At 38.2% G+C, this 13,343-nt stretch overlaps 1 protein-coding gene across 4 annotated transcripts in view; it reads left to right on the top strand.

Annotated features, from left to right (window-relative positions):
- The window catches only part of LOC109407731 (guanine nucleotide exchange factor DBS), a 561,022-nt gene that overhangs the window by 113,788 nt on the left and 433,891 nt on the right, over positions 1-13,343 (top strand). For all 4 annotated transcript variants that reach the window (XM_062854437.1, XM_062854440.1, XM_062854439.1 and 1 more), the window contains exons 2-4: positions 434-904; positions 11,261-11,847; positions 11,908-12,023. In XM_062854437.1, the coding sequence (XP_062710421.1) occupies positions 434-904; positions 11,261-11,847; positions 11,908-12,023 (1,174 nt within the window). The remainder of the gene's footprint in view (positions 1-433; positions 905-11,260; positions 11,848-11,907; positions 12,024-13,343) is intronic.

Raw genomic sequence — 13,343 nt, 5'->3', positions numbered from 1 at the left:
ACACTTTACCTGACTTATCACTATAATTCATAAAAAAAAAATCATTTCGAGTTTCGGAATGTACGCATTAACACCGTTTCATGCTTCAATCGAATGTATGTAACTTGCTTTGCTACACCTGCCAGAATCCAATTTATTCCAGCAGAACGCTATTATCGTGCTACTCGCACGAACAATCCCCCTTTCTCATAATCAGTTTTCAAGTCATGTTTGAACAAACGTGCAAGCCGCAAATTAAAAACAAATATACTTAGGTACTATGCTATACCAAGCTAGTGTGCACGAATGAAACCGGTCTCGATTTTACGATCATCTCCGGCGATGATCGCTGGGAACCACCCTCTTTCGCTCAGATCAGGGAAATTGCTTTCTTTTCCAATTAAAAAACAAAAAAATAACCTGCTCTTTTCTGGTTTTCTTTTTCTGCGCACAGAATCTCCCCCGCCATCGGCCAACAGTGGAGGCGGCGGCAGCACGGCATCTTCCTATCACTCGGCGCACGCCCATCATCACCAACAGCAGCAGCACCATCATCACCTGTTCCAGCACCAGTCGTCGGTCACGTCCGTAAGCTCGGTTCAGACGGTGCTCAGTCAGAACCTGCAGAATTCCACCAGCACCGTCAACAAACTGATCGAGAACGTGTGCCAGAATGGGAACCACCTGAATATGAACACGTTCGGCAGTTGCAGCTCGCTGATAACGACGACCACCGGACACGTGGTGCCACCGAGCGTGAACGGTGGTGGTCATACGGGGCCGGGGCAGGGACAGGGACAACAGCAGAGGAATGGTGCTATCTGTGGCGATCAGGGAATGAATTCCAGTGTCAGTTCGGCGGAAGAACCGCTGAGCGTGGCCGATGTGGCCGATTTGCTGCATCCGCAGTACGCGATCATTACAGGTGAGTTGATCGATCATTGGGGTTCAACACGCGAAGGTGATGTTTCAAGTGTTGCGTTAAACGCCAAAATGTAGGCAAGCATCAAGGGTATCGTGATACATGTTGTAAAATGTATTGTGCACGCTTGCAAACCTTATATCTAATAGTAGTTCACCTTTTGTATGTTCGGTTCGGATAGGGATTTTTCAAAACATCATCATTCTTTGTCTTCGTCATGCAACATCAAATCACCAATCAGTGCTGAATACTCGACTGTTACACGAAAATTAAACCAGAAGTTGAAAAACTAAAAGTCATCGTAGCAGTAGAAAAATCGAAATATTTTGCTGTATTGATTGTGAATACCACTTTTCAAGCGTGTATAAATGTTGCAACACAGCGAAAGCAGCATCCACTAAGCTACATTTTCTGTATCACGTTCGTGTACAACATACACTGGAATAAAAGATTCAATCAAATAATGTGAATTGTAAAAACAGTTTCATTACTTGATACCCGAGCAGAGTCTGACAGCAAATCGAAAACTAATTTTGATGTTGTGATATTGCAAATTATGATTACTCAGGTTGATGTCGTTTTGGTCGTTTTAACGGTTAAAACATCATAAATGAGAGCAGAAAAATGTTCCTGTGAGAGCATGTTGAAAACAATTCCTGCTATCAGTGATGGCAAATTGATTACTGTTTTTGCTATCAGTGCGAAAAAATGGAAAAATCGTTAAATGTAGAGTTTTTTCGAATAATATGGAAACCTAAATGCAATACGTTCATTGCACTGATGGTATATCATTAGAGGCTTTATACAAGATCGCCTAGAAGTTTTGAAATGATTTAAAAACTTAAACATTTGTAATTATTTTAAATAACAGCAAAACGATATCAAAATTTGAAATCAAAATTAATCAAATCAATCTGACATCAAAATATGATATCAATTTGCTGCTGATTACAAATCGTGTTTTCGATTTGCTATCATTTTGTTGTTAGACTTTGTTCGGGTAGTGGTCCTCGAGTTTCTGGTGAAAATGCTGCGAGGACGCAAACCAACACAGTAGAAATGGTCGGAAGACATTTTCAGATTCGAGCCCGGGAGCTAAGATACATTTGAAACAACCGCTAAGGGATCGTTAAAATATAACGTAACGCGCTTAAGAGCACACCGCCAGTGGCGTAAATATTATTTTAATGCAGCGGCGCACAATGCTGCGTCTCATAGACAGAAGTGATAAAATTGACTTCAAAATTTTGTTCAATCTAGTATGCCATGCTGTTCATACACTCCCGATCAAAAGTTTGGGGTCACCCCCTCAAAAACATGTCATTTTTTTAGGTCCATATCTTCGCCAATGGATCACTAAAATAACTTAAACGGTCGCTATGAAATGAACAGATAGCGCCACCGTAGCCTTGTGTGTTTGACGTAACTCGACTGCTGTCACTGTGTTACCGTCCATATACGGTGGCGCTTTTGTTTTGATGCGGTGAGTAGCGGAAAAGTCGGCTTCAATGATCCATTTGCGTACGATTTCAAAACCCTTGGTCTCATTCAAAAGATAATAAGTCAAAGAAACTTTGAACATGATTTAAAAGAAACTTTTTCAAAAGATTTTGTATGTAAACTTAACCAAAAGTTGTCAAATTTTCTAAAAAAATGAATATAAACTTACGGCAGTGTCGCTGGAAATTGGGTCGACCAAATTTTAAGATGAGTGCGGTAATGTAACCCAATTTCTATTAGCTTTCAACTGCTTTTTACAGAACTTAGCTAAAAAAAATCTAGAAAAAAGTTATTAAGTAAATTAACTCTTCATGTCATCGGCAAAAAGTTTGGGGTATCTATGGTAAAACATGGAAAAGTGATTTGTTGATATCTTTGTCATCTTTCATTCAATTTTAATTCTTCTTGGCTTATTTGAAACAAAATGAATGATACTTACTGCATAGACATTGAACCACACATATTTGTTGAAATTTACATACTAAAACTTAACGTAAAGTTGCCTCATTTTTTGAAGTGTGGTGAAATGTGTTAACTTTACATAACATTTTTATATACAAAAATCGTTAAATACGTTAAGTTAAAGACATCAAACGTAAATTTAGTTAATTATCTTTGAAATGAGCCAAAAACAATTAAAATTGAACTATAGATGACGAAGATATCACCAAATCACTTTTTCATGTTTTACGAAAGTGACCCCAAACTTTTGGCTGATACATCATAATGAGGGGTGACCCCAAACTTTTGGTCGATGACATGAAGAGTTTATTTACTCAATAACTTTTTTCCTAGGTTTTTTAGCTAAGTTCTCTAAAAAGCAGTTTAAAGCTAATAGAAAATGGGTCATATTACCACTCTCATCTTAAAATTTGGTCGACCCAATTTCCAGCGACACTGCCGTAAGTTTATATTCATTTTTTAGAAAATTTGGAAACTTTGGGTCAAGTTAACATACTAAATTTTTTGAAAAAGTTTTTTTTTAAATGACGTTTAAAGTTACTTTGACTTATTATCTTTTGAATTAGACCTAGGGTTTTGAAATCGGACGCAAATTGGCGAAGATATGAACCGAAAAAAATGACATGTTTTGAGGGGTGACTCCAAACTTTTGATCGGGAGTGTACATGCTTGAAGTATGTTGCTCGACCATTATAAACTTGAAAATCGTGTTTATTATACCAAAAAAACCTAGATTACCAAACAGTGTTTTCGATGTCCATAGAAAAATAATATTTCATAAAACAGATTCATCTTTGGCCTAGCTCAACATTAGAAAACATTTAAGTTTTCATAGAAAATCAAAATGGAAGGTCTAAAGCACATCAGTAGAATCTATTTCTTCGTTTAGCATGGCAACATGTTTTGATATTTGTGAAAATAAAATGTCATAATTTAAGTACTATATGGCGTAGAGGAAAAACGACCCCGAAATTCAAATTAATGAAACAAAAAATGACCACAAAAGACCTCTCTAAATTTTTCACCGTGGTATCCGCTGAATACTGAGTTCGACTCCAGCTGCTTTTATTTGCTAATTTGTTAGTAATCGAGCTTTTTCCGAGTGATGTTTTTATAGTCAAAATCGAAGATACTCGAAGATACAAGTGTTCTTTTCTGATCCATTCAAACGAAAAATGTATCAGTTTATATTGTTCCCTCGTTTTCTTATGAAACTGCTGATTTCTACTAAGAATTGGAGGGTAAACTTCAACGATTTGTCCAGATTTTAAGTATGTAACTGGACAAGAAATGGCCAAACGCACGATTTTCAAGAACCAAAATGTTCGATGAGAATAAAGTTTGGTGAATAAGTCATTCTTGGCCGGCGTCCATGGCGTAGTTGGTCACACGTTTGCATCATATGCGGATGATCATGGGTTTGATTCCCAGCCCCGGCACTTGCAATTTTTCGTCAGTAGCTCTTCACCGAGAGCGGCTGACACTGACCCTCTTCGCTGAGCCCCATGGCTCAAACGGACCCGGATACCTGGACATCGACGAATTGCTACTCATAATGGACCCCCAATCGGACTGGAAAGCAGCAACGGCCACCTATCATCATTCTACCATGTAGAGTAGAAAAGTGAAAGCAGCAGAAAGGCAACCAGTTCGATAAAGTATAATAGAATACATCTAGGCTCTGTACAATACTGTAGGTACAGCTGTCAATTGAAATCGCTCACGTAGTGCCCTAGTGGACAATAGAGCTGTAAAATTAGGTTAAGCGATTAAGTCATTCTTGCAATTACCTTTTTATTACGATTTATATGTTTATACAGTTGCCTAAACTGCATCCGAGAAAAAAAAAAAAAACATCAAGATTTAAATAAATTGCAGTTTAAGACACTTAAGCGATTATTAATTATACATAGGACATTTATGCAAATTCTAACTTTTATCAAGTTTGTTAACTTCACCAAAGACACTATTGAGAAAAAATGTATGGTACATTAGTTATGATTTTTGTCCTGCAGTTCCATACATTCGCAGCACTGTGCGGTGGCGCCTTAGTGGGCTATTTTATAACTCGAGTCGATTTAATCGATCCGCCTGCTCCAGAAATTCCTCCAGGTTTTTCCCCGGAAATTCCTCCAGGAAATCCACAGGAAATTCTTCCTGGAATTCCATAGGACATTCCTTTAGGAATTCTTCCAGAAATTCCTCCGAAAATTTCTCTAGGGATTGCTTCGGAAATTCTTCCAAGAAATCCTCCGGAAATTCCTCCAGGAATTCCTCCAGAAATGCCTCCATGGAGTCCATAGGAAATTCCTCCATGAGTTCCTCCAGAAATTCATCAAGAAGTTCCTCTGGGAATTCCTCCGGGATTTCCTCCGAGAATCATTCAGGGAGTTACTCCGCTAGTTTCTCCAGGAGTTCCTCCAAGAGTTCCTCCGGAAATTTCTCCAGGGATTCCTCCAAGGATTCCATCGGAAATTTCTCCACGAATTGCTCCAGAAATTCATCAAGGAGTTCCTCTGAGCATTCCTCCGGGATTTTCTCTGGAAATTCTTTCGAAAATCACTCATGGAGTTTCACAAAAAGTTCTTTAGGGAGGTCCTCCGAGTGTTCCTCCAGGAATTCCTCCGGAAATTCCTTTATGTTTTCATCCAGAAATTTCCCCAGGAATTCCTCAGCAAAATTCTCCACGGATTCCTCCGGGAATTCCTCTGGGAATTCCTTCTGAAACTCTTACAGAAATTCCTCCGGAAACTCCTAAAAGATCTGCTTCGGAAATTCCTCCAGGGATTCCTCCGAAAATTCCTTCCAAGAAATCCTCAGGAAATTGCTCCAGGAATTCTTCCGGAAATTCTTCGACGAATTCCTCTGAAATTTCTTCCGGAATTCCTCCAGAAATTCCTCCAGGATTTCCTCCGAAAATTCCTCCAGGATTTCCTCCGAAAATTCCTCTAGGATTTCCTCCGAGAATTACTCAAGGAGTTTCTCTGGGAGGAATCTCCTGAATGAATTCTGGAGGGATTTTTTTGGAGAAGTTGTGGAATTCCTTGAGGAATCTCCGGAGGGCATTTCTGGAAGCATTCTAAGAATGGATTCCCAATAGTAGCAGTTCTAGGTCCAAAGCATAAATATTCGGATAGCAATCATTGTTTCGTTTGCGGTTAAGACCGTTGCGACCTTTCTGGGCGTTGGTTTAAATTCTCGTATAAATTTCCTTGTTGTTTTTCTGGCGGTGTGACCTATCGGAGTGTAATTGGTTTGTTCCGACGTGATTCCTTGTTTCAGTTTCTCCTGCAGATGAAGAATCAGTTTTAGATCATCAAAACACGGGATGAACTTAAAAATAAAGAAGATCTGGCGCTCTGGCCAAAACGTCTTCGAAGCTGGCTACAGAGCATATTCCAGTGGTCACGAGTTGTATCAATGTTTCGGTTACCAAGATGATGGATGTAAAAAATCGTGAGGATTGAGCCGTCGCATGCCTAGATTAGGCGCCATGGTAAAAACGTCCTCGAAACATGTTTCTCCAGAGCACTTTCCGGTAGCCACGGGTTGGCCAGAGAGGCCATTGATTCGTTTTACGCTTACCAAGATGATGCATATGCAAAATCATCAAGATAGAGCCGTCGCATTTCTTGTTTTGGTGTCCCTGATTAAATTTCTGGGTTCCCGCGGGGGCCATTCCGACATCCGCCACAGAACCTGATCGGGTTAGCCGGTTCTACATGTCCACTACCAAACACGCATAATTTGTGCCAGACTATTTTCTATCGAAAAACTCGTTTTGTATAGTGCGGCTACTATTGAGTCACGTAAAATTCCGGTCGACTCGATTTATAACTCGTTAGCCCCTTTAATTTTTCTGCAATTATTACAGGAACACTTTTTATGAGTTCGGCAAGAATTCCTCCAAATATACCTACAGGAATTCCTTTAGAATGTCCTCCAAGATTTGTTTTTTTTTAAATTTTCCTAGATTTTTTCTAGACATGTTTACAGACCAGATATTTTTCCAACCATTCAGTCAAAAAGTCAATTCATGCAGAAATTTCAGTTCACCGATAAATATCAATAAAATAGATATATACTAGTTAACGGTGATTAAACCCAACAAGTAAAGTTTTTGAAGTTTTGTTGGGAATTCTAGATAGTTTTTCAGGAATTACTTTATACATTTCTACTTTCTGGAGTTCCCCTGAGAATCCTTTCAGGCATCTTTGAAGAAATTTCTCTAGAAAATTTTCAAGAGATTGTTCTACAAGTTCCTCCTGGGGGTTTCCCAGAAGTTTCTCAGATATTCATCCATGGATTGGATCATAAATATCTCTTGGAATTTACTGAGACATTGCTTCAGGGATTCTTATAGATTTTTTTTCTATGGGACCTTTCAGAAATCCTTCCAGAGATACCTTCAGGAATTCCTCAAGCAATCATTCCAGGATTTATTTTTTTTTTGTATTTCTCCAGCAATATTTGACACTTTGACACATTCAACACGTAACGTTTTACGCGAGAATCATACTTTTGCTTTCAAAAACCGTTATGTTGTTCAATTCATACCAATCGGCATAAAAAAGATCAAATTTGAACAGAAGATTTAATTGATGCTTTCTGTTTTCTAATTGGAAATTTGGTCCTTTTCATTTCCAAAAAATCAAGAAACACTGACTTATCGCAAAGAAAGTTGCTACTTTCTCGAAACAGCTTTCAAAGTTTTAAGGATTATTCCAAAAATATAAGTAATTATCTTCGTTTTGGTACAACAAGAATCAAAATCGACGACGAGAGCTAGTGAATATTGCCAAATAAAGTTCCAAAACCTTGATGTAGAAGTGCGTGGAATGTGTCATTTCAGACAGCTCTTCCTGGTATAACTGTAGAGCGTTCTCCAGTTTTCCAAGAATTCCTTCAGAGATTTCTTCTAAACATTGAATTTCTGTCAATTTCTTGATTTTGCTTTGACTGACTAAGCTATGTGGAAAGCATTTTCAGCAGTGTATTGAATTTCTTTTGAAACTTGTATTAATTCCTTCAAGTATTCTTACAGATTTGTTGGGTTTCCTCTACAAGTTCCTTTAGGGACAGCTTCAGAAACTGCTTCAGGGGTTTTTGTTCACTAGTACCTTTAGAAATTTTGAAATGAATTACTTTAAGATCTTCACCAGAAATATCTCCAGCAGTTCTTCCAACGTGTTTTTCAGAACATTCTAAGGAATCCCTTCAGGTTTTTCAGGAATGCATTTAAGAGCTTCCTGAACTCCTTCGTCTGCAATCTCTGCACGGATTACTGCAGATTTTTTCAGAGATCCTTTCAGAAAAATTTCTTCATAAATTTCACATTTTTTAAAAACACCACCAGAAATTTTTCCTTGAGGTCCTCTAAAAATTGAAAACTATTCTAGGAATTCCATCAGATCCATCTCAAGCCATTCCTGCAAGAACTACTCCAAATGCTAATTGAAAAAAGCTTCAATAATTTTGTTTTTTCACGTATGTCTTCAAAAATTTTCCAAAAATTTCTTCATGGAATTTCACGAGTTATCTCCAGGGATTCCTTTGACAATTGCTACAGCAAATCCTTGACAAATTTCTCCGGTTTTTTTTTTTCTGTGAAATTACATAAAGTAACTTCTGTCAAATTCCTGAAAGAATATTGCTACAGGAGCAATTCTTTTAAATTCTTGCAAAACCGCTGATAAAATTTCCCAAGTGATTCCTAAAGGAACCCTCTCCGGAAAAATTTCCGAAAGATTCACTGAAGAATTTCTCAAATTCACTGTAGATGAATTTATGGAAATTGAAATCCGTGGAAGAATTTCTTTAAAAAAAAATCCTTCCTGAGATTTGTGGAAACAACATTAAACTACTGAAGGAGTCTCTGAAGATATTTCTGAAGGAATTATTGAAGATGTGTTACAAGTAATTCATGGAGTAATTTCTAAAAAAAAAAATCCTTGGAGGACATTTTGAATAAGTCTTCTGTCTAATATCTCTGGATATCACTAGAAAAGCACCTCTCGAGAAATGTCTGAAAAAATCCCAGAGAAATTCCTGAAGGTTTGCAAGAAGGAGCTGCTGAAGAAATTTTTTGAGGAATCACTGGAAAAACTCCTTGAGAAACCCTTGGTGGAATCCTTTAAGAATTAAAAAATATTCAGAAGAATTTATAGAGAAATCCGTTATTCAAAATCCATGGAGAATTTTCCAGGAGTGGGAGAATCCACAAAGAAATTGGCGAATGAAATTTGAAAAAAAATCTTTAAAATCACGTCTGGAGAAACATTTAAATTTAAATAAAGATTACCACAAAAACCTCGTGAGAAGCTTCCAAAGATATTTGCATAGCTCTTACTAGGGATTATTGCTGGAGAAATTTCTGATTTTTTTTAAGACTCCAAGTAAAAATTTCTAAAGATATTATCAGAAGACATCCTGGAGAAAATTTCGAGGAAATATGTGGGAATACACGGAGGAGCTCTTTTATGAATTTCTACAGGATTCTCTGGAAAACCTGCTGGAATCAGTTTAAAAAACATGAATGAACTTCCCGAGTACTTCCTGGCAACATTTCTTAGAGAATTTCATTTCTGAAAGAACCCATGAAAAATTTCTAATACTAATACTTATTACTAATTACTAATAATTTCTAATAATAAAAGTATCATTTTGACACTAAAGTGTGTTTACATGAAGCGGGTTTCTGCTCGTTCACTGCTTTCATAGTGAAAAACCGAAAACTGCGCTAAGGAGATTTAAGCGATAAACTAAATGTAGTAACGTTTTTATTCCACCAAGAAGCAATTAAATTCACATATCAGGTATGTATTTTGCATTACCGAAGTAAGTTTAACAAGAAAGTACGATTACTCGTACTTTTTAATTGAAACAAAAAGGCACGGTAAATGGGTACCCTAAAAATCAATGGTCTCCATTCACCGTGCCCCATATTGTCCCATATATCTAGAAAAAATCGAAAATTTGAACATTCGTTTTTCTAATAAAATCTTGCAAGTTTTACTTGAAATGAATTTAAACGAAGAAAATTCCCTTGGCTGGATTGTTTTAATCATTTTTAAACAAAGTAGAATAAAATTTCTCATACACGGTGAATGGGTCCCTACTACCACGGTGAATGGTGACCTACCACGGAATTAGGCGACCCTACTACCATTTACTAATTGTACTATATCATTAAATTTTGTGACAAATTCTCTACTTCTGAGGATATTGCTTTAATTTTAACCTAAAATGAAGGCAATTAAAAGCGGCACCAACAATGTTTATAAGACTGGTGTCAAATGACAGCCCTTATTTGCCCCGAATCCTCTTAGATCCACGGTGAATGGTGCCTTGACGGTACATATCTTGGAATATTTTCTTGTTTCCATCGATTCCTAAAGGAATTCCGAAAAAAAAAACAAATTTGAAGAAATACTTGAACATGAGTTCAAACGAAGGCCTGAAGAAATTCATTGAAGAATCCATGAATAATTTTTGAATGAATGGATAGAGGAATTCCTGAAAGAATCCTTGGATTACTTTATATTCCTGGAGTTATTTTTGAAGGGGGAGCGTCCATAAATTTCGTTACGCTATGAGGAAGGATGATTGGTTAAAAAAATGTTGGATAAAATAAAAAGTGCCATACGGGGGAGGTGGGTTGAAGATGGACAAATTTTGCGTGACATACATTATGATCCTCCAGTCTCCAGTTAGCCTAGTGGTTAAGGCTATGGATCGCCAATCCGGAGATGGCGGGTTCGATTCCCGTTTCGGTCGGGAAAATTTTCTTGACTCCCTGAGCACAGTGTATCATTGTACTTGCCTCACAATATACAAATTCATGCAATGGCAGGCAAAGAAAACCCTTCAATTAATAACTGTGGAAGTGCTCAAAGAACACTAAGTTGAAATGAGGCAGGCCAAGTCCCAGTGGGGACGTTGAGCCATAAAGAAGAAGAAGAAGAAGAAGACATTATCATCCTTAGAAGGAATCAATGAAGTAATTTTAAAAGGAATCCATAGAAGATTGTCTATAGAAATACTTTTTGAAATTTATGGAGGGATCTCTAGAAATTATTTTTTCAAAAAATCTGCCGAGGGAATTGTAAAGAAGTTGTAAAAAATATCAACGAGTATCCTCCAACAATGTCATTCAAAAATTGCCATGAACATCTTCCAAGAGATATGCCAAGAATACGTAAAATAATGTGTTTGCAGACCTCTTCAGAAGATCGCCAAAAAGTTTGTTGATAATCCATTATTTTTAAGTGAAACGAAAATATTTTAATCGTAAATTTAAAAAATGCTCCATACTTAGAATCTATTAAAAACGCGCTAAGGAAGATAAAAATAGCTTCTTGACTTATACATATTACAATCTGCTCTTCTCATCTCCAGGTGGTCGCTCCAAAGACGGCTGTCCGCTGATAACCTTCCCGGACTACAACAACTTTCACAATCTGTCCGATCTAGATTACCAAAAATTAGTGCTATACCTCACCTCGGTTCCGTCCCTCTCGGAGGCAGACCTGGGCTTCAATCTCATCATAGACCGACGGAAAGACCGCTGGGCGGCGGTCAAAGCCGTCCTGCTGAAAATCTCCATCTATTTCCCTGCCATGGTGCACTTCGTGTACGTCCTGCGACCTTCCGGCTTCCTGCAGAAGGCCATCTCCGAGGTGAGCAACAAATTTTTCAAGGACGAGTTCCGGTTTCGGGTGGTGGTATGTGCCACCCTTGAGGACCTGCACGAGTACATCTCGCGAACCCAGCTGACCGGAGAGCTGGGGGGTGATTTGGTGTACTCCCATCACGACTGGATCCAGCAGCGAATTTCGCTGGAAAAGTTCTCCGGTTTGACCAATATGATCTCGTGCAACCTGGACGCATTTATGAAGATGATCCACGAGATGGAGTTCCCCAACTCGGTGGATGCCACCGAGAAGCTGATTGAGGAACAGGGCGGTCAGTATGAGAAGCTGAAGGTTAGTTTGGTGAGAAGGTGATCTTGGAGGAAGTGCAAACTAATGGGGAATTACTTTTAGGAGGACATTATGGCGGCCGGTCGGCACGGAGAAGTCCTGCTGGAGGAGATGCGCACCAAAAAGGAAACCGACAAGGAAACGGTCGAACGGTTCGGTAACATTAGCTCCATCGAAAGGTATGTTGGATTAGTTCCGCAGAACTGTGTTAGGCTTAGCTGTTAGGCTCGAACAAACACTAACCTCAATATGGAATGCTATCTGTTTCTGTCCCTAACTTTCGTTCCGTTACAACTACCTGAGGAGAATGAATGTTTCCTTTCTTTCGTTTTGTAACAGAAATTTTTCATCTAGATTGGTTCAAATGTGAAAGGATGACTCAAGCTGAATTCGTATATTTTGCGAGAAGATAGAAACATCAGCTTGACTCATCTGGCCTAACCTAGCATTAAGGTTTAGTTTCTAGTGTTTAATTTGCCTTGCACTGGTTTTTGTACCCAGAAAATACGACAAATCGGATGCCTTTTTGATTAACAGGACTAACAAGCTCGTGAGCTCGTTTTTGATTACCGAAATCAACGAAAAGCAGTCGCGTAACCGTGTGTTCATATCGTATTTTGCTGTAGTTTGCGTGTAAAGTTTTGCTTAGTTTTTTCCTGAAACTTTTTGATGTTGCTAATTCTTATTAGATGATATCGTTTGATGCTTGTGGCTTCGAAATTCAATGTTAGTACCGTCAGATAATCAGCTAATAATTCATGGAAAACCATACATTTTCTTTTGATATTTTAATTCACAAATATAATCATCTTGCTAAGCTACATATATTAAATCCATTGAAACGAGTGCAATGATTTTTCATTTCATCTTATTAAGCTGTTTTGATGCAGTGTGGGTAACATGTTGCGTTAGTGTCGTGCAACAAACACGCTCAAAAATTTGCTTCATCGGGACAGGTTTATTGGGTATTGTAAAATGAAGTCTTGGTGTGACGTCCCCACTGGGGCAAAGCCTGATTTTCAGCTTAACTGAGAGCTTCCTCTGTGAATGACCATTTTACATGCGTATATCGTGTGACAGGCTCGAAGATACTCTATGCCCAAGGAAGTCTAGGAAGTTCCCTTCACCAAAAGTCCTAAACCGACCGGGAATCGAACCAACTACCTCCAGCATGGTCATTACTCACGGCTTCACAGCGGTGGCTATATGGATCCGCTTGTCTCGTATAATGTGTAATGTTTCAAAAAGACCGTGTTTTGGCTTCAGGTAGAAGGTTGAAACAAGAATCTGAGAGTTAAAAGTTCGGAAGCAGAAACTGGAAGCTAGAAGTTAAGAGATAGAAGTTAGTAGCAAGAAGCTGAAAGCTAAAAATAAAGAACTAGGGTAAAAGCTCCCTTAGTGGAGGTAGTACCAATAGTGGTGGTAGTGGCAATTTAGCACTATTTCGACCAAAAAGCTTGTAAATGACATTTTTCATAGATGCATCATACCTAATTGAT

Source organism: Aedes albopictus, chromosome 2 (assembly GCF_035046485.1).
Source record: "Aedes albopictus strain Foshan chromosome 2, AalbF5, whole genome shotgun sequence".
Lineage (NCBI taxonomy): Eukaryota > Metazoa > Arthropoda > Insecta > Diptera > Culicidae > Aedes > Aedes albopictus.
The sequence above is the reverse complement of the archived record's forward strand: the minus strand, read 5'-3'. Positions and strand labels throughout refer to the sequence as shown.